This window comes from Hyla sarda, chromosome 2 (genome assembly GCF_029499605.1).
Source record: "Hyla sarda isolate aHylSar1 chromosome 2, aHylSar1.hap1, whole genome shotgun sequence".
In the NCBI taxonomy this organism is placed as follows: Eukaryota; Metazoa; Chordata; class Amphibia; order Anura; family Hylidae; genus Hyla; species Hyla sarda.
Genome location: NC_079190.1, coordinates 496,008,925 through 496,032,098, shown reverse-complemented (window position 1 = coordinate 496,032,098; position 23,174 = coordinate 496,008,925). Strand labels below are relative to the sequence as shown.

The 23,174-nt window shown below is 44.1% G+C and overlaps 1 protein-coding gene and 1 long non-coding RNA gene across 5 annotated transcripts in view; one reads left to right on the top strand and one right to left on the bottom strand.

The window, feature by feature from the left end:
- Positions 1-23,174, top strand: part of PRDM15 (PR/SET domain 15) — a 57,510-nt gene that overhangs the window by 25,459 nt on the left and 8,877 nt on the right. For 3 of the 4 annotated variants that reach the window (XM_056559721.1, XM_056559719.1, XM_056559718.1), the window contains 12 exons: positions 1,070-1,164; positions 3,811-3,898; positions 6,216-6,383; positions 8,969-9,066; positions 10,231-10,362; positions 10,443-10,577; positions 13,295-13,458; positions 14,064-14,143; positions 14,375-14,494; positions 17,639-17,770; positions 20,184-20,267; positions 21,873-22,051. In XM_056559721.1, coding sequence (XP_056415696.1) covers positions 1,070-1,164; positions 3,811-3,898; positions 6,216-6,383; positions 8,969-9,066; positions 10,231-10,362; positions 10,443-10,577; positions 13,295-13,458; positions 14,064-14,143; positions 14,375-14,494; positions 17,639-17,770; positions 20,184-20,267; positions 21,873-22,051 — 1,475 coding nt within the window. The remainder of the gene's footprint in view (positions 1-1,069; positions 1,165-3,810; positions 3,899-6,215; positions 6,384-8,968; positions 9,067-10,230; positions 10,363-10,442; positions 10,578-13,294; positions 13,459-14,063; positions 14,144-14,374; positions 14,495-17,638; positions 17,771-20,183; positions 20,268-21,872; positions 22,052-23,174) is intronic. The other variant, XM_056559720.1, reaches the window with a different exon arrangement.
- The window catches only part of LOC130357187 (uncharacterized), a 10,225-nt gene continuing 1,033 nt past the window's right edge, over positions 13,983-23,174 (bottom strand). The window contains exons 2-3 of the long non-coding RNA XR_008889124.1: positions 14,336-14,472; positions 13,983-14,115 (exon numbers count right to left, since the gene is read on the bottom strand). This is a non-coding gene — a long non-coding RNA (uncharacterized LOC130357187). The remainder of the gene's footprint in view (positions 14,116-14,335; positions 14,473-23,174) is intronic.

The window sequence follows — 23,174 nt, the reverse complement described above, 5'->3', positions numbered from 1 at the left end:
ATACGGTTTACTTTTTCCCATACGGTTCCATTCGTTTTTTTGTTTTTATTTTTTTGCCATTCGGTTTTCTTTAGAAAAACTGACTGAAAACAGTATGGCAAAAATGTGATGTGAACCCAGCCTCAATGTGGTTTTTCTCCATGCACGTATTATCTAATTTGGCTCAGGACATCAACCTAGAGCAGTCACTTGGAACGCATCCAAAACAAAGGGTCCAACTGCTGCAACCCACGCAATCTCCTGTACGGCACTCTGGCTCTTGCGCACGGTGCGGTGGTCGACATGCCCCCTTTATGCATAGTTATCGGCGATGCAGTGCTCGTGTATCTCAGGCTCTCCCATATATGTGCATGAAGGGGGCATGTCGACCACTGTTCAGTGCGTGAAGAAAGCTGGTGGAGGGGCCACAGCTGCTTGACCCCCTGCGATCAGTCACTTACCCCCTATCCTTTGGAAGGGTAACCGTCATTTTGTTTGGGAGACAACATTTTTATCGATTGGGGACTCTGTGCTGAGGACCCCCCCCCCCCCCCGCCCAAATGATCCCTCGGTATTGCCAGGATAACTTCTGGCTCGTTGCTCGATTTGACTTGTAGCAGGAGACTGGCTATAGTCTATGGCAGGTATAGGCAACCTTCGGCACTGCAGATGTTTTGGACTACATCTCCCATGATGCTTTGGCCGCATTTTGGCAGAAAGAGCATCATGGGAGATGTAGTTCAAAACATGTGCAGTGCTGAAGGTTGCCTATACCCGGTCTATGGAGCCGTCTACCACGCGTTCATTCTGACTAGGGATCATGGGTGGGTCTCAGCACTGATGCACCGACCAATCCAAACTTATTTTGCGGCCTCATAGACATGCTGTGCGCACGCTTCTCCTCCCGGCTCGTTCTCCTGATCAGTCAATGTCCGAACGCTCAGACCCCGATTGATCGAAACTTGAGAACTGTGTGAAATGTAGGACCCAAGTGTATATGAAAGTTCTGTGACCCCACTATATAGTCATTGGGCGGGTGTTGTTCTTGTGCCGGCCTTTAGAGGGTGTTATTGTTTTGTTTTTTCTCTAGGGGACAAGCTCTTCAAATGCGAGGAGTGCGCTAAACTTTTCAGCCGTAAAGAGAGTCTCAAGCAGCACGTGTCCTACAAGCACAGCAGGAACGAGGTGAGAAGTCATTTGCTTATCCTGAACTTCTCTTTATTGGTCTCTAAAGTCTCTGGTTTGCAGTTTTTAACCCACAAATGTTTAATTCACCATAGGGGACTATGTATTCCTTTTTGTCTACAAATTACAGCAGTGTTTCACAAGCAGGTGCCTCCAGCATTTACAAAACTACAACTCCCAGCATGCTGAGAGTTGTAGTTTTGCAACAGCTGGAGGCACCCTGCTTGGGAAACACTGAGTTACAGAGAACAAATAAATCCTCCCATTGGTTGCAGAAGTGTACAAGCCCTTTAGAAGGGGTACGGTGGAAAACTTTTTTTTTTTTTTTTTTTTTTTTATCAACTGGCTCCAGAAAGTTTTATACAGATTTGTAATTTATTTCTATTTAAAAATCGTAATTCTTCCAGTACTTATCAGCTGCTGTATGCTCCAGAAGAAGTTGTGTAGTTCTTTCCAGTCTGACCACAGTGCTCTCTGCTGACACCTCTGTCCATTTCGGGAACTGTCCAGAGCAGGAGCAAATCCCCATAGCAAACCTCTCCTGCTCTGGACAGTTCCTGACATGGACAGAGGTGTCAGCAGAGAGCACTGTGGTCAGACTGAAAAGAACTACACAACTTCCTGTGGAGCATACAGCAGCTAAGTACTGGAAGCATTAAGATTTGGCCAGCGAGCCAGGCCCCCGTACAGGAGATTGCGGGGGCCCCAGTGGTCGGACCCCCTGCAATGGGAAACTTATCCCCTATCCTTAGGGGATAGGGGATAAGGGGATACGTTTTTCAGGACTGGACTACTCCTTTAAGGGGCAACACGCCTTCTTTACCATAGGAACTGTGAATTTATGGAACAGTCTATCTCAGGAACTGGTCACAGCAGGAACAGTTGAGAGCCTCAAAGCACAGTTAGAAACATTCCAAGAACAAAATGACATTAATGCTAATGCAGAAATATAAAATCACATCCTTTCCCCTTCATCCAACCATATCCCTTCCCTTCAATTCCTTGGTTGAACTTGCTGAACGTATGTATTTTTAAAACCATACTAACTATATGGAGGGTCCACTGCCATCTTGAGTGGACGTAAATGCACCCCACCAATCCATTCAATCTCTCTCTAAAGGAGACGTAGAAAGTACTGTGTTTTGGGTAAATCCTATAGAAAATGAACAGAGTGGCCGTGCGCATGTGCGATGAGCTGCTCCATTCTAATAAGAGACGGTTGTCTACCCTACCATTTTGTACCTTGGTGTATATGAAATAAAGTTGACTCTTTTTAAACGGGAGCAGCGCTGGACACCCTTCTTTGCCCAATAAGAGACAGTTAGTTATCTCCCATGCTGTAGATAGGGAGTAACTTAATCTGATAGGAAAATCTTTTTAGCTCAGGGCCACACTGAGGGTATTTTACACTGCGGATTCGCCAATGGCAGACACAGGAGCGAGCTCCCTGCTTCAGCTGGGTAGCTCTGTGTGTCTGCTCATAGCAGTGTGTTTGCTATGAGCAGGCACTATGGGGTTATTCATGAAAAGAGGAGTTGGAGAACATCTTTTTACTCCAGTGGAAAACAATTTATTTTTAATCAACTGGTGCCCCTTCCCATAGACTTGCATTCAGGGGGCGGGTCGTGACGTCATGAGGTGCGGGGCTATGATGTCACAAGCTCCCGGCGCCGGCTCTAAGCATTCGGAACATTTTGTTCCAAATGCTGAGCAGCGGAGTACCCCTTTAAGGGGTTAATAATGCTGTCTAGTCAGTTTCTAAGCCAGATGAGAACTGGTATAGAATTGCACCTCAGTTAGCGCAGTTGCGCTAAACGATGCAACAACCTGAAAAGTCGCAAATGGTAAATTCAAATCAACGTTCCTTTTTAAAAAAAAAATGTTCTATTGCAAAAAACCACTGCACCCCAAAAAAAACAGACAAATTACAGAAAAAAATGATGGGGTAAAAGATTAAATACCCCTCTATTTCTACAGCGGGATATACACCAATACGGCAGACACACAGGGCTACCCGGCCGCAGCAACAAGCTCGCTCCTGTGTCTTCTGTTGGCGCATCTGCAATGTAAAATTTGATGCGGATGCGCTCTGTGTACATCTCATTTTTATGTGTCTAGCACCTTTTATTTTTTATTACACTTTTAATTTAGCTCACTAGTCTGAATTCCTCTCAAAGGGAGGGGGCGTGGCCTCACTGTGCAGATCTCCGCCCCCTCCCTCAGTATGTTTCTGCTCACATCTCCCCTAGCATTAGCAAAACTACAACTCCCAGCTTGTCCTCACTGACAGTAGCGGGACACAAGCTGACAGTGGGAGGATTTTTCCTCCAGGTCTGAGCCCTGCGCTCACAGCTGTCAATCAAGGAAGTGTGTCCATGACATAGGTGATGACTCATGGACACAGCAGGACTAGTATATGTCCAAACAGGCAGGGGGGCAGTTGTTTGACTGGATTTTTCAGTATGAAATACTGAAAATTTTCTAATGAAAGCAATTACAAAACCTATTGTTTATACATGCTTTACAACATATCAAAGGTTTTTGTATCTGACAGTGCCCATTTAAAGGTGCAGAAGTGGCATAGACATGTCATACACATTTACCTGAATGTTACCCATACTACTTAATAACTGTTGTAATCTCCAGGTTGACGCCGATTACAGATACCGCTGCGCCACTTGTGAAAAGGCGTTCAGGGTGGAGGCCTTTCTGGAGTTCCACAACTGCAGAACAGGTGGGAGCTGCTGCGTCCGGTGCGAGTCCTTGTCATATCATTCAATGGAGGTGACCTGCAATACCACACACAACCTGTGGATTGGTGTGGCAGCGTTTTGGAAGATAGCAGTCATGTTTTTCTAATCCTTGGCAACCCCTTTTAGGAAGGGATTGATACAATTAGAAAAGTGAACAATAAAAAGTGTCGGGTGTTCTGAATCTGTAATGTGTCCGAGAATTCCAGTACGATGTAGACCCCCTAATAGCTGCATCTATATGGGGGTGTTATGGCTCGAAAGGTAAATTACTAGTGGTGTAGATATTGATAGGGAATGAGGTAAATGCAGTGGTGTGAAAGGAATAAAAAGAGGGAACGGGCGAAAAAGTGGTGGTGGGGGGGATAATGCCTAAAACACAAAAACATGCAAAAGTGTACAAATGCAGAATTCAATGGTTTAAAATAAATTGTGTAAATTGCATTAGATTAATATATTAATATGTAATGAAACAAATGATTTTATTGTTTGATTACACCAACTATATTAATCTAATGCAATTTACACCAGGATGTTATTTTAATGTACAACATTTGTTGAATAAACTAACTATATTTTAAACCGTTGAACTCTGCATTTGTACAGTTTTGGGTGTTTTAGGCATTATCTCCCCCCCCCCCCACAACTTTTCGCCCGTTCCCCCTTTTTATTCCTTTCACACCACTGCATTTACCTCATTCCCTATCAATATCTACAGCACTAGTCATTTACATTTCGAACCATAACACCCCCTCAAGTCCTTTAGGACCAGCACATCCTTTTCTACAATTAGAAAAGTCAGCCAAACGAGTTGCCCATAGCAACCAATCAGATGGCTGCTTTAATTTTTAAAAAGGTGTCTGAAAAATAAAAGAAACAATCTGATCGGTTGCTATGGGCAATTGGTCAACATTTTCCTGTGCACAGGTTTTGATAAATCTTCCCCTATAGTGTCTGTGGGTTGGCTGGTATTAAAGGGGTACTCTGCCCCTAGACATCTTATCCCCTATCCAAAGGATAAGATGTCTGATTGTGGGGGGGTCCCATCGTTGGGGACCCCCGCAATATCTGCTGCAGCACCCCAGACATCCTGTCCACGGAGCGAACTTTGCTCCATGCTGGATTACTGGCGATGCGGGCTGGAGGCTCGTGGCGTCACGGTCACGCCCCGCTCGTGATGTCACGGCCACACCCCCTCAATGCAAGTCTACGGGAGGGGGCTTGACGGCCGTCATGACCCCTCCCATAGATTTGTATTGAGGAGGCGTGGCCGTGACAGTGACGAGCAGGCGTGACAGTGACGTTACGAGCCTCCTGCGCTGCACCTGACACTCTAAGGGTATATTCACACGGGCAGATTATTTTTCCGGTTTTTCCGCTGCGTATTTGAAAGTGGGCGGGCTCTTCTCAGCTGTCCGCAGCAGATTTTCCACGGCGGAATTTATGCCGCCGCATTCCCTACTGACTTCAATGGGTCTTGAGGCATATTTTCCGTAGCATAAATTCCGCCGCGGAAAATCTGCTGCGGACAGCTGATAAGAGCCCGCCCACTTTCATATATGCAGCGAAAAGACCCGCCAAAAAATCTGCCCGTGTGAACATACCCTTAGAACGTCAGGTGCAGCGCAGAAGGCTCGTGGCGTCACTGTCACGCCTTTTCAAATACACAGCGGAAAACCCGCAACAAAAATTGAATGGGTGTGAACTTACCCTTAAACAGTGTTTCCCAAGCAGCGTGCCTTCAGCTGTTGCAAAACTACAACTCCCAGCATGCCTGGACAGCCGAAGGCTGTCCAGGCATGCTGGGAGTTGTAGTTTTGCAACAGTTGGAGGCACCCTGCTTGGGGAAACACTGCTCTAAACGAATGCTGGGTGCAGCGGAGATAAGATGTCTAGGGGCGGAGTACCCCTTTAATTCTTGTCCCATTCCTGTACCCCATAATCTGCACTTTATGCCATATATATATATATATATATATATATATATATATATATATATATATATATAATGCAGTCCTTTGCACCTTCACAAGTTTCTGTCTGGTCCAGGGTGGTGATTTATCAAAACCCGTCCAGAGGAAAAGTTGCCCATAGCAACCAATCAGATCGCTGCTTTCATTTTGCAGAGGCCTTGTTAAAAATGAAAGAAGCGATCTGATTGGTTGCTATGGGCAACTGGGTAACTTTCCTTCTGGACAGGTTTTGATAAATCTCCCCCCAGGTGTATACTTGGTGCCACGTTCCGATGCTTGTAGTGCGGCCTCGGCTCTGTGTGACCTTCTCCCCCTCTTCCGTTGACAGACGACAAGTCGTTCCAGTGTGAGATGTGCTACAGATTCTTCTCCACCAACAGCAACCTCTCCAAGCACAAGAAGAAGCACGGGGAGAAGAAGTTTGCCTGTGAGATCTGTAACAAACTCTTCTACAGGAGGGACGTGATGCTGGAACATCACCGCAGACATCTGGAAGGTAGGTGACTGCAACGCCCATGCTCAGTACGGAATGTGCACCTGGAGATTCCGGTGCAGCAGCCTCCCATTGTCTTCAATGGGATTCTGCTGCACTGTGGACACTGCAGAATTTCTGCCATTCCAGGCTGAACATGTTCGTGTGCGCATGGTCATAACGCCGCTTGGTTCTCGTGGCATCTTCTGCACACAGAATCTCTCTGCACAGAAATTCTGTAGTGTGCATGGGTCCTAAAACTCCAGTCCTGCTGCTCCACAATTGTACAATTTATAGTTATGATAACTAGAGATGTCCCGATTACTGCACATTTGCACGAGTACTTGTGCAAATGTCCCTGATACCTAATCCGACACCTGCCGGCGGGACTCTTGTTGGCATGTATTACGGAAGTGCCCTGTGCATTCTGCCTATGCAGCGCGCTCAGCAACAGAGCACAAGTCATAGCCGGGACCTGAGGCTAATGCCGGACATCACAGATAGAGTTGATCCCGGTGTCTAAAAGCCCCGAATCAAACTGCGTATTAGCTCAGGGATGCTGATCAGGATCACCACGTTGAAATAGTGATGTCCTGATCAGCTGAGAGGACGGCCAGAGGTCCCTTACCGGGCTCTGTGCCGTCCCGATTGTTGCTCCTCCTATACTGCAGCCAGTTATGGCAGGCAGTAGTAAAAAAAAAGCACGGATAACACTGATTACTGCTGTGCTATGGCAAAACATTGATCAGTGTGTAATAGTCCCTTATGGGGACAAAAAATAGTAAAAATTAAATGTGTAAAAATAAGTGTGTGTGTGTGTATATATATACATACACGCACAGTACAGACCACATGTGGAATTATATACATAACAAAAAAAGTGTGAAAATCTGTCATATTCTAGGTTCTTCCTTTTGCTTTGATTACTGCTTTGCACAATCTTGGCATTCTCTTGATGAGCTTCAAGAAGTAGTCACCTGAAATGGTCTTCCTACAGTCTTGAAGGATTTCCCAGAGATGCTTAGCACTTGCTTAGCATCTCGATTGGATTCAGGTGACTGTGGAGGCCAGGTCACCTGGGGCAGCCCCCCATCACTCTCCTTCTTGGTCACATAGCCCTTACACAGCCTGGAGGTGTTTGGGGTCATTGTCCTGTTGAAAAATAAATGATGGTCCAACAAAACACAAACCGGATGGAATAGCAGCCGCTGCAAGATGCTGTGGTAGACATGCTGGGTCAGTAGGCCTTCAATTTTGAATGAATCCCCAACAGTGTCACCAGCAAAGCCCCCCCCCCCCCCCCACACCACCACACCTCCTCCTCCACACCAGCACACCTCCTCCTCCACACCAGCACACCTCCTCCTCCACACCAGCACACCTCCTCCTCCACACCATCACACCTCCTCCCCCACACCATCACACCTCCTCCCCCACACCATCACACCTCCTCCTCCACACCATCACACCTCCTCCTCCACACCATCACACCTCCTCCTTCACACCATCACACCTCCTCCTCCACACCATCACACCTCCTCCTCCACACCAGCACACCTCCTCCTCCACACCATCACACCTCCTCCTCCACACCATCACACCTCCTCCCCCACACCATCACACCTCCTCCCCCACACCATCACACCTCCTCCCCCACACCATCACACCTCCTCCTCCACACCATCACACCTCCTCCTCCACACCATCACACCTCCTCCTCCACACCATCACACCTCCTCCTCCACACCATCACACCTCCTCCTCCACACCATCACACCTCCTCCTCCACACCATCACACCTCCTCCTCCACACCATCACACCTCCTCCCCCACACCATCACCCCCCCCCTCTCCCACACCATCACAACTCCTCCTCCACACCAGCAAACCTGTGAAGTGAAAACCATTTCACGTGACTACCTCTTGAAGCTCAACAAGAGAATGCCAAGAGTGTGCAAAGCAGTAATCAAAGCAAAAGGAAGAACCTAGAATATGACAGATTTTCACACTTTTTTGTTTTGTATATAATCCCACATGTGTTAATTCATAGTTTTGATGCCTTCAGTGTGAATCTACAATATTCATAGTCATGAAAATAAAGAAAACTCTGAATGAGAAGGTGTTTCCAAACTTTTGGTCTGTACTGATTGATACTCTAATTTAACAAAAAATGGTATTGGACATCCCTAATGATAACACAATCGTCTTCGTAATGTCATCTTGATAACCCACCTGTTTGGCCGTCCAGGCATGCTGGGAGTTGCTGTTTTGAAACAGCTGGAGGCACGCAGGCTCGGAAACCCCTATCTAGAATAAACAGAATGTATGGCTGCACAAACCAGGAATTTATTGGGTTCGGAAGCCCAGTATGGATTGTTGAGTGGCACTTGGCACTGGGGAGGACATTATAATGTGACTGTGTCGGCGTAACACAATTGCTGCACCTTGGATGTTATCAAGAAGACGTATCTAAGGCGATAGTGTTCTCAGAGCTCTGGGCCGTGTCATTGTAAATCATGTGGAATAATGAGGATATATTTGCAAACCTTTTATAAATGTGCGGTGGGAAGATGCATTGTAAATTTTGTCCTCTCTGGCGCCACCTATAGGAGTGAGACGTGTGAAGCGGGAGTCATCCATCCCACAGCCAACCGACCATACCATCAAGTACAAAAAAGAGCCTTCGGCCTGTCCAGTCTGCGGAAAGGTAATTTGATGATGTCCATGTTGCAAAACTACAACTCCCAGCATGCCCGGACAGCCAATGGCTGTCCGGGCATGCTGAGAGTTGTAGTTTTGAAACAGCTGGAGGCACCCAAGTTGGGAAACACTGTACTAAAGGATTGCTTTTTAGTAGGGATCGACCAATATCGGGGCAGAAGCTGTTGCAGATCAATGATAAACTGCAGCGGCTTTTGCCGGGCCAGAGACCGCCGCCGCCCGCTTCTCTCCCCTGCCCACATACCACCGACGCCCCCAACATCCACTGCCCACATACCGCCGCCGCCCCATCACCTCCCCCCATACCCGGGGTTATGATTACCTGTTCCCGGGGTCCGCGATACTTCTGGCTCAGTCGGCGTCCTGCGCTGTCACTGTGCGCACTGACGGTGACGTCGCGTTGGGGATGTCACTCATCATTGCGCAATGCAGGATGCCGACGGAGCCAGAAGTATCGCGGACCCCGGGAACAGGTAATTATAACACCGGGGATGGGGGGAGGCGATGGGGCGGCAGGTAGTATGTGGGCAGAGGATGGGGGGAAGTGATGGGGCGGCGGCGGTATGTGGGCAGAGGATGGGGGGAAGTGATGGGGCGGCGGCGGTATGTGACCAGAGGATGGGGAGGCAATGGGGCACCGGCGGCGGTATGTGGCCAGAGGATGGGGAGGAAATGGGGCAGCGGCGGCGACAGTAGTCTCTGGCCGGGGGGCGGGGCATTATCGGCATATCGGCAAGGTAATTGCCGATACTGATAATTAGAGATGAGCGAATTTACAGTAAATTCGATTCGTCACGAACTTCTCAGCTCGGCAGTTGATGACTTTTCCTGCATAAATTAGTTCAGCTTTCAGGTGCTCCCATGGGCTGGAAAAGGTGGATACAGTCCTAGAAAAGAGTCTCCTAGGACTGTATCCACCTTTTCCAGCCCACAGGAGCACCTGAAAGCTGAACTAATTTATGCAGGATAAGTAATCAACTGCCGAGCCGAGAAGTTTGTGATGAATCGAATTTACTGTAAATTCGCTCATCTCTACTGATAATGTCCAAAATCGTGATTATCGGCCAAACCGATAATCGGTCCATCCCTACTTTTTAGTTAGTATGGCGCCTTATTCATGGTACTTTGCTCATGTTTATTTCTTACCCAGATGTTCTCTTGCCGGAGCAACATGAACAAACACCTCCTCACACACGGAGATAAGAAGTACACCTGTGAGATCTGCGGTCGGAAGTTCTTCAGGGTGGACGTCCTGCGAGATCACATACACATTCACTTCAAGGTATCTGTTCTGCCCGGCCGTCTGTACTGAATATAAACTGCAGGGACAGGCGGGTCCTAATGCCAGGCGTTCATGTTTAGGATATTGCTCTGATGAACGATCAGCAAAGGGAAGAATTCATTGGGAAGATCGGCATCTCCTCCGAGGACAACGATGACAACTCGGATGGGAGCGCTGACTCCGAGCCCCACAAGTACAGCTGTAAGAGGTGTCAGGTACGGATCCTTTTAAAGGATGTATGGTACTCACTATTCTGCTGGTGAGGTCACTGTGTACATACATTACATTACTTATCCTGTACTGATCTTGAGTTATATCCTGTATTATATTCCAGAGCTGTACTCACTATTCTGCTGGTGGGGTCACTGTGTACATACATTACATTACTTATCATGTACTGATCCTGAGTTATATCCTGTATTATACCCAGAGCTGTACTCACTATTCTGCTGGTGAGGTCACTGTGTACATACATTACATTACTTATCCTGTACTGATCCTGAGTTATATCCTGTATTATACTCCAGAGCTGTACTCACTATTCTGCTGGTGAGGTCACTGTGTACATACATTACATTACTTATCCTGTACTGATCCTGAGTTATATCCTGTATTATACTCCAGAGCTGTACTCGCTATTCTGCTGGTGAGGTCACTGTGTACATACATTACATTACTTATCCTGTACTGATCCTGAGTTATATCCTGTATTATACTCCAGAGCTGTACTTACTATTCTGCAGGTGGGGTCACTGTGTACATACATTACATTACTTATCCTGTACTGATCCTGTTATATCCTGTATTATACTCCAGAGCTGTACTCACTATTCTGCTGGTGAGGTCAATGTACATACATTATATTACTTATCCTGTACTGATCCTGAGTTATATCCAGTATTATACTCCAGAGCTGTACTCACTATTCTGCTGGTGAGGTCACTGTGTACATACATTACATTACTTATCCTGTACTGATCCTGAGTTATATCCTGTATTATACTCCAGAGCTGTACTCACTATTCTGCTGGTGAGGTCACTGTGTACATACATTACATTACTTATCCTGTACTGATCTTGAGTTATATCCTGTATTATATTCCAGAGCTGTACTCACTATTCTGCTGGTGGGGTCACTGTGTACATACATTACATTACTTATCATGTACTGATCCTGAGTTATATCCTGTATTATACCCAGAGCTGTACTCACTATTCTGCTGGTGAGGTCACTGTGTACATACATTACATTACTTATCCTGTACTGATCCTGAGTTATATCCTGTATTATACTCCAGAGCTGTACTCACTATTCTGCTGGTGAGGTCACTGTGTACATACATTACATTACTTATCCTGTACTGATCCTGAGTTATATCCTGTATTATACTCCAGAGCTGTACTCACTATTCTGCTGGTGAGGTCACTGTGTACATACATTACATTACTTATCCTGTACTGATCCTGAGTTATATCCTGTATTATACTCCAGAGCTGTACTTACTATTCTGCAGGTGGGGTCACTGTGTACATACATTACATTACTTATCCTGTACTGATCCTGTTATATCCTGTATTATACTCCAGAGCTGTACTCACTATTCTGCTGGTGAGGTCAATGTGTACATACATTACATTACTTATCCTGTACTGATCCTGAGTTATATCCTGTATTATACTCCAGAGCTGTACTTACTATTCTGCAGGTGGGGTCACTGTGTACATACATTACATTACTTATCCTGTACTGATCCTGAGTTATATCCTGTATTATACTCCAGAGCTGTACTCACTATTCTGCTGGTGAGGTCACTGTGTACATACATTACATTACTTATCCTGTACTGATCCTGAGTTATATCCTGTATTATACTCCAGAGCTGTACTCACTATTCTGCTGGTGAGGTCACTGTGTACATACATTACATTACTTATCCTGTACTGATCCTGAGTTATATCCTGTATTATACTCCAGAGCTGTACTTACTATTCTGCAGGTGGGGTCACTGTGTACATACATTACATTACTTATCCTGTACTGATCCTGTTATATCCTGTATTATACTCCAGAGCTGTACTTACTATTCTGCAGGTGGGGTCACTGTGTACATACATTACATTACTTATCCTGTACTGATCCTGAGTTATATCCTGTATTATACTCCAGAGCTGTACTTACTATTCTGCAGGTGGGGTCACTGTGTACATACATTACATTACTTATCCTGTACTGATCCTGAGTTATATCCTGTATTATACTCCAGAGCTGTACTCACTATTCTGCTGGTGAGGTCACTGTGTACATACATTACATTACTTATCCTGTACTGATCCTGAGTTATATCCTGTATTATACTCCAGAGCTGTACTCACTATTCTGCTGGTGAGGTCACTGTGTACATACATTACATTACTTATCCTGTACTGATCCTGAGTTATATCCTGTATTATACTCCAGAGCTGTACTTACTATTCTGCAGGTGGGGTCACTGTGTACATACATTACATTACTTATCCTGTACTGATCCTGTTATATCCTGTATTATACTCCAGAGCTGTACTTACTATTCTGCAGGTGGGGTCACTGTGTACATACATTACATTACTTATCCTGTACTGATCCTAAGTTATATCCTGTATTATACTCCAGAGCTGTACTCACTATTCTGCTGGTGAGGTCACTGTGTACATACATTACATTACTTATCCTGTACTGATCCTGAGTTATATCCTGTATTATACCCCAGAGCTGTACTCACTATTCTGCTGGTGAGGTCACTGTGTACATACATTACATTACTTATCCTGTACTGATCCTGAGTTATATCCTGTATTATACCCCAGAGCTGTACTCACTATTCTGCTGGTGAGGTCACTGTGTACATACATTGCATTACTTATCTTATATTTTGTGCTGTACAATATTTTCCAGATCTCTTTTGCCCGGGGGAAGGAATACCTGAAGCACATTATGGATGTCCACGCGGAGAACGGCTATGACTGTAGTATATGTCACAGGAGATTTGCACTGAAAGCCACTTACCACGCACACATGGTGATCCACCGTGAGAACCTACCTGATCCTGAAGTGCAGAAGTGAGTGTATTACTGTGTCCTGCAGTCTAGTATATAGAGGTATTGCTCAGCTCTGCTGTTCCTATCACTCTGGTTCCAATACATGTGACATCTGGTCTACAATCTCTGTAGGGGGCAGACTGCGGATTAAAGGGGTACTCCACTGGAAAGCTTTTTTTTTTTTTTTAAATCAACTGATGGATCTTAATCCTTCCAGTACTAATCAGCTGCTGTATGCTACACAGGAAGTTCTTTTCTTTTTTAATTCCCTTTCTGTATGACCACAGTGCTTTCTTCTGACACCTCTGTCCATGTCAGGAACTGTCCAGAGCAGGAGAAGTTTGCTATGGGGGTTTGCTTCTACTCTGGACAGCTCTTGACATGGACAGAGGTGTCAGCAAAGAGCACTGTGGTCAGACTGGAAAGGAAATTCAAAAAGAAAAGAACTTCCTGTGTAGCATACAGCTGCTGATAAGTACTGGAAGGATTAAGATTTTTAAATGGAAGTAATTTACAAATCTGTTTAGCTTTCTGGCACAAGTTGATTTAGATTTTTTTTTTTTCCAGTGGAGTACCCCTTTAATGCTTAGGTTTCTCTGACGCTGTCTCCTTGTTTCTCTCTGCAGGTACATTCATCCATGTGAGGTTTGTGGCAGGATTTTCAACAGTATAGGAAACCTGGAAAGACACAAACTCATCCATTCAGGTAATGCGGAGGAAATACCTGGTTATACCAGTGTTTCTCTACCAGGGGGCCTCCAGCTGTTGCAAAACTGCAATTCTCAGCATGCCCGGACAAGGCTGACCAGGCATATGGAGAGTTGCAGTTTTGCAACAGCTGGAGGCCCCCTGGTTGGGGAACACTGGGTTATACCTCTGATGTCATCAGGTTGCTTACATGGTGTCCCGTCATCTACTGATAAAGCTTTTCTTTCAGGGGTGAAGAGCCACGGCTGTGACCAGTGCGGGAAATCCTTTGCCAGGAAAGACATGTTAAAGGAACACATGAGAGTCCATGATAACATCCGGGAATACCTGTGTGCAGAGTGCGGAAAAGGTGTGTTTATACACATAGAATACGTACTAAGAGATATATATATATATATCTCTCTATGTGTGTAATATTTATTTAGATATATATTTTTATGAATAATAAAAGAGAAAACTTATTTTTATTTTTCATTATATAAATATATGTATAAGATACAAATTTTAAAAGATTATATATTTATATATAATATATATATATTTATTCATTATAGATTTTTTTTTTTTATTGATACATTATATGTACAACACAAATAGAGAATCACAGCCGCACATCCACCATTTGTATTTTGATCTATTTGCTTCTCAGCATAATTTAAAAAACGAACAGGTTGTTATTATACATTTTGATCAAAATCAAACAGGGGGAATGACCCAGTGGCCAGGCAGCTCCACTACTGCCCGACCAAGCCCCCGGCTCCGGGCCGCACCACCCCACAGACAAAGCATCACAGAAACAATGGCCGCCACAGAGCACCACAACAGTGTGAACACCTACATGTGCTCCCTGGCAGGAGACTGTATAAGGGTTTCCTCCTACCATTCCCCCAGCCCTCTGGCAGGGAGCACATGTTGGTGTTCACACTGGTGTGGTGCTCTGTGGCGGCCATTGTTTCTGTGATGCTTTGTCTGTGGGGTGGCCCGGAGCCAGGGGCTTGGTCGGGCAGTAGTTGGGGCTGCCTGGCCACTGGGTCATTCCCCCCTGGGCATGGCGTCTTGGAGGCGGTTGTCGCTGCCGGGCGCTACGCCAGTGTCAGGTTAGGGACCCACTCTGACTAGATGGCCTTGACGTGGCGTGTGGGCTTGTACTTTTTGATCAAAATGTATAATAACAATCTGTTAGTTTTTGAAATTATGCTGAGAAGCAATTAGATCAAATTACAAATGGTGGATGTGCGGCTGTGTTTCTTTGTGTTGTGTGTGTGTGTTATGTATGTATGTATGATATATATATATATATATATATATATATATATATATATATATATATATGTATATATACATATACATACACATATACACAGTGGTCCCTCAAATTACAATATTAACTGGCACCGGAACGAACATTGTATGGTGAAACCATTGTATGTAGAGACCATAACTCTATGGAAACCTGGTAAATGGTTCTGAAACAAAAGTGAGGATTACCGTAAACAAAAATAAGTAGATAACTAATATAGATAAAGCAAATCCTTCCACATAAAAGTAATAGGCTAGGTTCAGACTACGGAATTTCCGCCTGCAATTCCGCTTTGAAATTGTAGGCGGAAATTCCGATTGCTAAAATATATAGTATAGTGAATGGGTTTCCTTTCACAAATTCACACTTCGGAATTTGTGAACGGAAAATCTGCTTGGAAATGTCCGCCTGAAGAATGGGGTTGCTCTTCAGGCGGAAATCCGAGCGGAACACATTGCAGTCTATTGGAGACTGCAGTGTCCGCACGGTCCTAGCGCCGACTGATTCAGCCGGCACTGGCCGCACTCGGAATCTCCAGGCGGAAATTTTCTGCCCAGAGATTCCGTAGTCTGAACCTAGCCTTAAAGATCTGCTGGGAGCTGTAGAGGACAGAAGCTTTTTCAGGGTCCTGTACAGTACAGTGTCCTAAAAAAGCAATGGATCCACCCTCGCCTGGTGTCCAAAGGAGCAGGTAACCCTGGTCCAGGTAAAGAGCACAGAACATGTAATACCTCCCTGTACTGTAGGGGGCGCTACCAGACACCAGTCAGTGCATACACTTCAGTAATACAGGTAAAGAGTACAGAACATGTAATACCTCCCTGTACTGTAGGGGGCACTACCAGACACCAGTCAGTGCATACACTTCAGTAATACAGGGGTTTTACTAGTGAATTTCCATTCTGATTGGTCGGTTCTTCCAGCCATTGACAGGTATCACAGATCTGGACTGTCTGTACATTGTATGTTGAGTCTGGTTTCAAGTTACAATGATCCAGAAAAGACCATTGTATGTTGAAACTATTGTATGTTGAGGCCATTGTAAGTTGAGGGATCACTGTGTGTGTGTGTGTGTGTATATATATATATGCATATATGTATGTATCCAAAGTAAAGTAGAAGCGGCACTCCAATGTATAAATAAACTGGATTTATTCGCTCATCTGTGTGTAGCGACGTTTCGGCTCGTCAATAGAGCCTTTCTCAAGCATGCACGAGCCGAAACGTCGCTTCACACAGATGAGTGAATAAGTCCCGTTTAGGGTGCATTCACACCACGTTTTGCAATACAGTTCCCGTATCAGGTTTTTGATGAAAAACGGATTCCTCAAAACCGGACTAAACTGTATCAAAACGTGTGTAAAAAAAATTCAAACCCATATATAGTTAAAAACAGTATACGGTTTGAAAAATTAGGTCCGGTTGCATCCGTCTTTTAAGAAAAAAAAGTATAAGTTTTTAACTTTTCACTCCATTTTGAAAACCGTACAAGACGCAAAACGGACACAACCGGATGCATCTTTTGGCATACGGATTTCAATGGAGAGTCAGTGCATACGGATTTCAATGGAGAGTCAGTGCATACGGATTTCAATGGAGAGTCAGTGCATACGGATTTCAATGGAGAGTCAGTGCATACGGATTTCAATGGAGAGTCAGTGCATACGGATTTCAATGGAGAGTCAGTGCATACGGATTTCAATGGAGAGTCAGTGCATACGGATTTCAATGGAGAGTCAGTGCATACGGATTTCAATACGGTTCCGTACAGTCTTCACATTGAAAATGTATATGGGAACTGTATTGCAAAAACGTGGTGTGAATGCGCCCTTATTTATACATCGGAGTGCTGCTTCTACTTTACTTTGGATATTGCATTGGGAGTTGGGCTGCTCCTGAATCCTGAAGCACGGTGCTTCTCCTCCTTTCTTCATTTGTACCATATATGTATGTATAATGCTTAAGGGCCATTGTGTGGATTGTAATCACTATATACAGATGATCGTGATAGAACTGGTTCCAGTCTGGTTAGTCCTATGTATGCGCACATTGGGGTGCATGGGGATTTGTTTTTTTGAGTCTTTGTTCCTATGATAAAGCTGAATGCGGTTTGAAAGCAGCTAAGGGGTGTTATGTACGTATTCTGGCGTTCACAAGGGTTTCCCATTGACCGTTCTCCATTCTCTCCTCCAGGGATGAAGACGAAGCACGCTCTGCGGCATCACATGAAGCTGCACAAGGGCATTAAAGAGTACGAGTGCATGGAGTGCCACCGCAAGTTTGCCCAGAAGGTGAACATGCTGAAGCATTATAAGCGGCACACAGGTGAGGAGGACAATGTATATGGACAATGTAGGGGTATTTCAGGAAAAACATTTTTTTTTAAATATATATCAACTGGCTCCTATAAGTTAAACAGATTTGTAAATTACTTCTATTAAAAAATCTTAATCCTTCCAATAATTATCAGCTGCTGAAGTTGAGTTGTTCTTTTCTGTCTGGCAACAGTGCTCTCTGCTGACCTCTCTGTCTGTCTCGGGAACTGCACAGAGTAGAAGAGGTTTGCTATGGGGATTTGCTTCTACTCTGGACAGTTCCCGAGACAGGTGTCCTCATAGAGCATTTAGACAGAAAAGAACAACTCAACTTCAGCAGCTCATAAGTGCTGGAAGGATTAAGATTTTTTTTTTTATAGAAGTCATTTACCAATCTGTTTTTCTGGAGCCAGTTGATATATAAAAAAAAACATTTTTTCCTGGATAACCTCTTTAATATATTAGTGTTGCCTTATACATTTCTACACAGATTAAACCGATACGTGGATTATTTTGTCACAATGGCGCCTGTCAGGGGTTGGATATATTAGACAGCAAGTGACCGGTCAGTTCTAAAAGATGATGGGGCAAGTGTAAGGATCTGAGCCACTGTAATGGAAGCCAAGTAGTGATGTGTAGACGACTAAGTCAGAGCATCTCCAGAGCCGCCGGGTCAGAACATCTCGGGACTGAGCGGTCTTAGGCGCTCCAGGTCTATAGTGGTTAGTACTAACAGTGCTTTAAAGGGGTACTCCATTGGAAAACTATTTTTTTTAATTTATTTTTTAATCAACTGGTGCGAGAAAGTAAAAGACTTGTAAATGACTTCTTTATAAAAAATCTTAATCCTTCCAGTACTTATCAGCTGCTGTATGCTCCACATGAAGTTGTGTAGTTCTTTCTTGTCTGACCACAGTGCTCTCTGCTGCCACCTCTGTCCATATCAGGAAATCAGGAGTAGGAGCAAATCCCCCATAGCAAACCTCTCCTGCTCTGGACAGTTCCTAACATAGACAGAGGTGTCAGCAGAGAGCACTGTGGTCAGACAGAAAAGAACTTCCTGGGAGCATACAGCAGCTGATAATTACTGGAAGGATTAAGATTTTTAAATAGAAGTAATTTACAAATCTGTTTTAACTTTCTGGCACCAGTTGATTTAAAAAAATAAAAAATGTTTTCCAGGGGAGTACCCCTTTTAAGATGGTGACTCTGGCTCCAAATGTGATCTGATCGATCATCCGTGGGATGTGCTGGAGAATAAAGTCCGATCCATGGAGGCCGCACCTCACACCTTTATAGGACCAGATACCACAGGACACGGCACAGGGCTATAGGGTCCGAGACTTAGAGGGGCTACAGCATGAAGGAGACAGACTATTTGGCAGGTATAAAGGGATACTCCGGTTCAAATTTTATTTATTTATTTTTTTTTTTTTTTAAATCAACTGGTGCCAAAAAGTTTAAACAGATTTGCAAATGACTTCTCTTAAAAAATCTTTACCCTTCCAGTACTTATTAGCAGCTTTATGCCACAGAGGAAATTATTTTCTTTTTGAATTATTTTTTGTCTTGTCCACAGTGCTCTCTGCTGACACCTGATGCCCTGTATCAGGAACTGTCCAGAGCAGGAGAAAATCCCCCATAGCAAAACCTATGCTGCTCTAGACAGTTCCTGACACGGACAGAGGTGTCAGCAGAGAGCACTGTGGTCAGACAGGAAAGAAATTTAAAAAGGAATAGAATTTTTTTCTGTAGCATACAGCTGCTAATAAGTACTGGAAGGGTAAAGATTTTTTTTAATAGAAGTCATTTACAAATCTGTTTAAACTTTCTGGCACCAGTTGATTTAAAAGGGTAGTCCAGTGGTGAAAAACTTATCCCCTATCCTAAGGATAGGGGATAAGTTTGAGATCGCGGGGGGTCCGACCGCTGGGGCCCCCTGCGATCTCTCTGTACGGGGCCCCGGCTCTCCGCCGAGATAGCGGGTGTCGACCCCCGCACGAAGCGGCGGCCGACACGCCCCCTCAATACATCTCTATGGCAGAGCCGGAGATTGCCGAAGGCAGCGCTTCGGCTCTGCCATAGAGTTGTATTGAGGGGGCGTGTCGGCTGCCGCCTCGTGCGGAGGTCGACACGCCCCCTTCCCGCCGGCTGTCGGGGCTCCATACAGGAGATCTCGGGGGGCCCCAACGGTCGGACCCCCCGCGATCTGCAACTTATCCCCTATCCTTAGGATAGGGGATAAGTTGCTCACCACTGAATCACCACTGGACTACTCCTTTAAAAGAAAAAAAAAAGTTTTCCACACCGGAGTTCCCCTTTTAATATTATGGCTATTTGATTGATAGAACATCTACTGTCTGTTTGTATTGCGGAGTGTGAGAAGCTTCTTATGGGAATTATATTGTTGTTTTTCTGCACAGGTATTAAGGACTTTATGTGCGAGTTATGTGGGAAAACATTCAGTGAGAAGAACACGATGGAGACCCACAAACTGGTGCATACTGGTAAGTATATATTGTTGGTATTGATTATGGTAGCGCTCCTCTATCCCAGTGCTTTCCAACCATTGTGCCCCCAGCTGTTGCAAAACTCCAACTCCCAGCATGCCCGGACAGCCTTTGGCTGTCCGGGCATGCTGGGAGTTGGAGTTTTGCAACAGCTGGAGGCACACTGGTTAGGAACCACTGCTTTATCCCACTGTGAAGGGCTTAGAATTTTTATTCTGTGTGTGTATATGGTAGTATTATATTGTTGTAGCCCCTTTCTATGCATTGTGTATTCCTATATGTGTCAAAGATGAGATTGTAACCTTGGCCTGGGTGGGTGGTAATTTTATATAGGCTATATTAAAGGGGTACTCCGGTGAAAAACGTTATTTATTTATTTTTATTTATTTATTTATTTTTTAAAACAACTGGTGCCAGAAAGTTAAACAGATTTGTAAATGACTTCTATTTAAAAAAAAAATCTTAATCCTTCCAGTACTTTTTAGCGGCTGTATACTACAGGGGAAATTATTTTCTTCTTGGATTTCTCTTCTGTCACCACCACAGTGCTCTCTGCTGACCTCTCTGTCCATTTTAGGAACTGTCCAGGAGCAGCATATGTTTGCTATGGGGATTTTCTCCTGCTCTGGACAGTTCCTAAAATGGACAGCAGAGGTGTCAGCAGAGAGCACTGTTGTCGTGATAGAAGAGAAATCCAAAAAGCAAAGAATTTCCTCTGTAGTGTACAGCCACTGATAAGTACTGGAAGGATTAAGATTTTTTTTTTTTTTAATAGAAGTCATTTACAAATCTGTTTAAAGGGGTTATCCAGGGAAAAAACGTTTATATATATATATATATATATATATATATATATATATATATATATATATATATATATATATATATATAATATATATAATAATATATTATAGAGAGAGAGATATAGATAGATAGATATACGGTAGATAGATAGATATACGGTAGATAGATAGATAGATAGATAGATAGATATACGGTAGATAGATAGATATCTATCTCAACTGGCTCCAGAAAGTTAAACAGATTTGTAAATGACTTCTATTAAAAAAATATTAACCCTTTCAGTACTTATGAGCTGCTGAAGTTGAGTTCTTTTCTGTCTAAGTGCTCTCTGATGACACGTGTCTCGGGAGCTGTCCAGAGTAGAAACAAATCCCCATAGAAAAACCTATTCTACTCTGTGCAGTTCCCGAGACAAGCTGAGCTGTCAGCAGAGAGCACTGTTGCCAGACACAAAAGAACAACTCAACTTCAGCAGCTGATAATTATTGGAAGGATTAAGATTTTTTTTTAATAGAAGTAATTTACAAATCTGTTTAACTTTCTGGTGCCAATTGATTCATATAAAAAAAAAAAAAAGTTTTTCCTGGAATACCCCTTTAACTTTTTGGCACCAGTTAATAAAAAAAAAAAAAAAAAAAAAAAAAAAAGTATTCCAGTGGAGTACCCCTTTAAGTTTGCATATGATTAGGACCCTAGAAGTGTATTCTACCCTCCTATGTTCTGTATACAGGGACACTGTCATATACTCCTACCTCCTCTGTATATAGAGGCTTTATGTGATTTGTTTTGGCTCTACTGCAGTGGGGAAGCAGTGGAGCTGCGCGGTGTGTGATAAGAAGTACGTCACGGAATACATGCTCCAGAAGCACGTCCAGCTCACGCATGACAAGGTGGAGGCCCAGAGCTGTCATCTCTGCGGAACCAAGGTCTCCACCCGAGCGTCTATGAGCCGACACCTGAGACGCAAGCACCCAGAGGTTAGTTATACTGACTAGTCGCTGACCAGGCTGTGTCCCATAAGGCCGCGTTTCTCAAGCGCGGTCCTCAAAAGGTCATGTTTTCAGGATTTCCTTAGTCTTTCACAGGTGATATCACTATGATCAGTGAATCGGGCATCACTACCGTTATATATCACCTATGAAAGACTAACGGAATCCTGAAAACATGACCTGTTGGGGGGTTTTGAGGAACACTGCCATATCATGACAACCCTTAGCATGAAGCAGATCCACTGTGTTGAGTTAATCACCGGCTGGCAATATTGAACTCTGTAAGAACACAGTATGCAGTAAGATCTTTAGCTCCCCCTAGTGGTGCATTTAGGTAGCTAAGAATTTGTTCATTAATTTATTTATATTTATTATAAATAAAATGTGTGTGTGTGTGTAATATATAAATCTATATATTATGTAAATACATATAAAATATATATATATATATATATATATATATATATATATATATATATAGTGGTCCCTCAAGTTACAATATTAATTGGTTCCAGGACGACCATTGTATGTTGAAACCATTGTATGTTGAGACCATAACTCTATGGAAACCTGGTAATTGGTTCTGAAGCCCCAAAATGTCATCCAAAAATAGGAAAAAGTGAGGATTAAAGAAAAATAAGTAGATAACTAATATAGATAAAGCAAATCCTTACATATAAAAGTAAGAAAGATCTGCTGGAGCTGTAATCACTGTCTAGGTCAGTGTTTCCCAACCAGGGTGCCTCTAGCTGTTGCAAAACTACAACTCCCAGCATGCCCGGACAGCCGTTGGCTGTCCGGGCATGCTGGGAGATGTAGTTTTGCAACAGCTGGAGGCACCCTGGTTGGAAAACAATGGTTTATGTAGGGGACAGGAGCTTCTTCAGGGTCCTATACAGTACACACAGTGTCCCAAATGGAGCCGCCCTTACTTGGTGTCCAAAGGAGCAGCTAACCCTGGCACAGGTAAGGAGTAGTACAGAACTTGTAGTTTCTTCCTGTACTGTAGGGGGCGCTACCAGACAGCCAGTCAGTGCATACGCTTCAGTAATACAGGGGGTTTTACCAGTGAATGCCCATTCTGATTGGTCGGTTCTTCCAGTCGTTGACA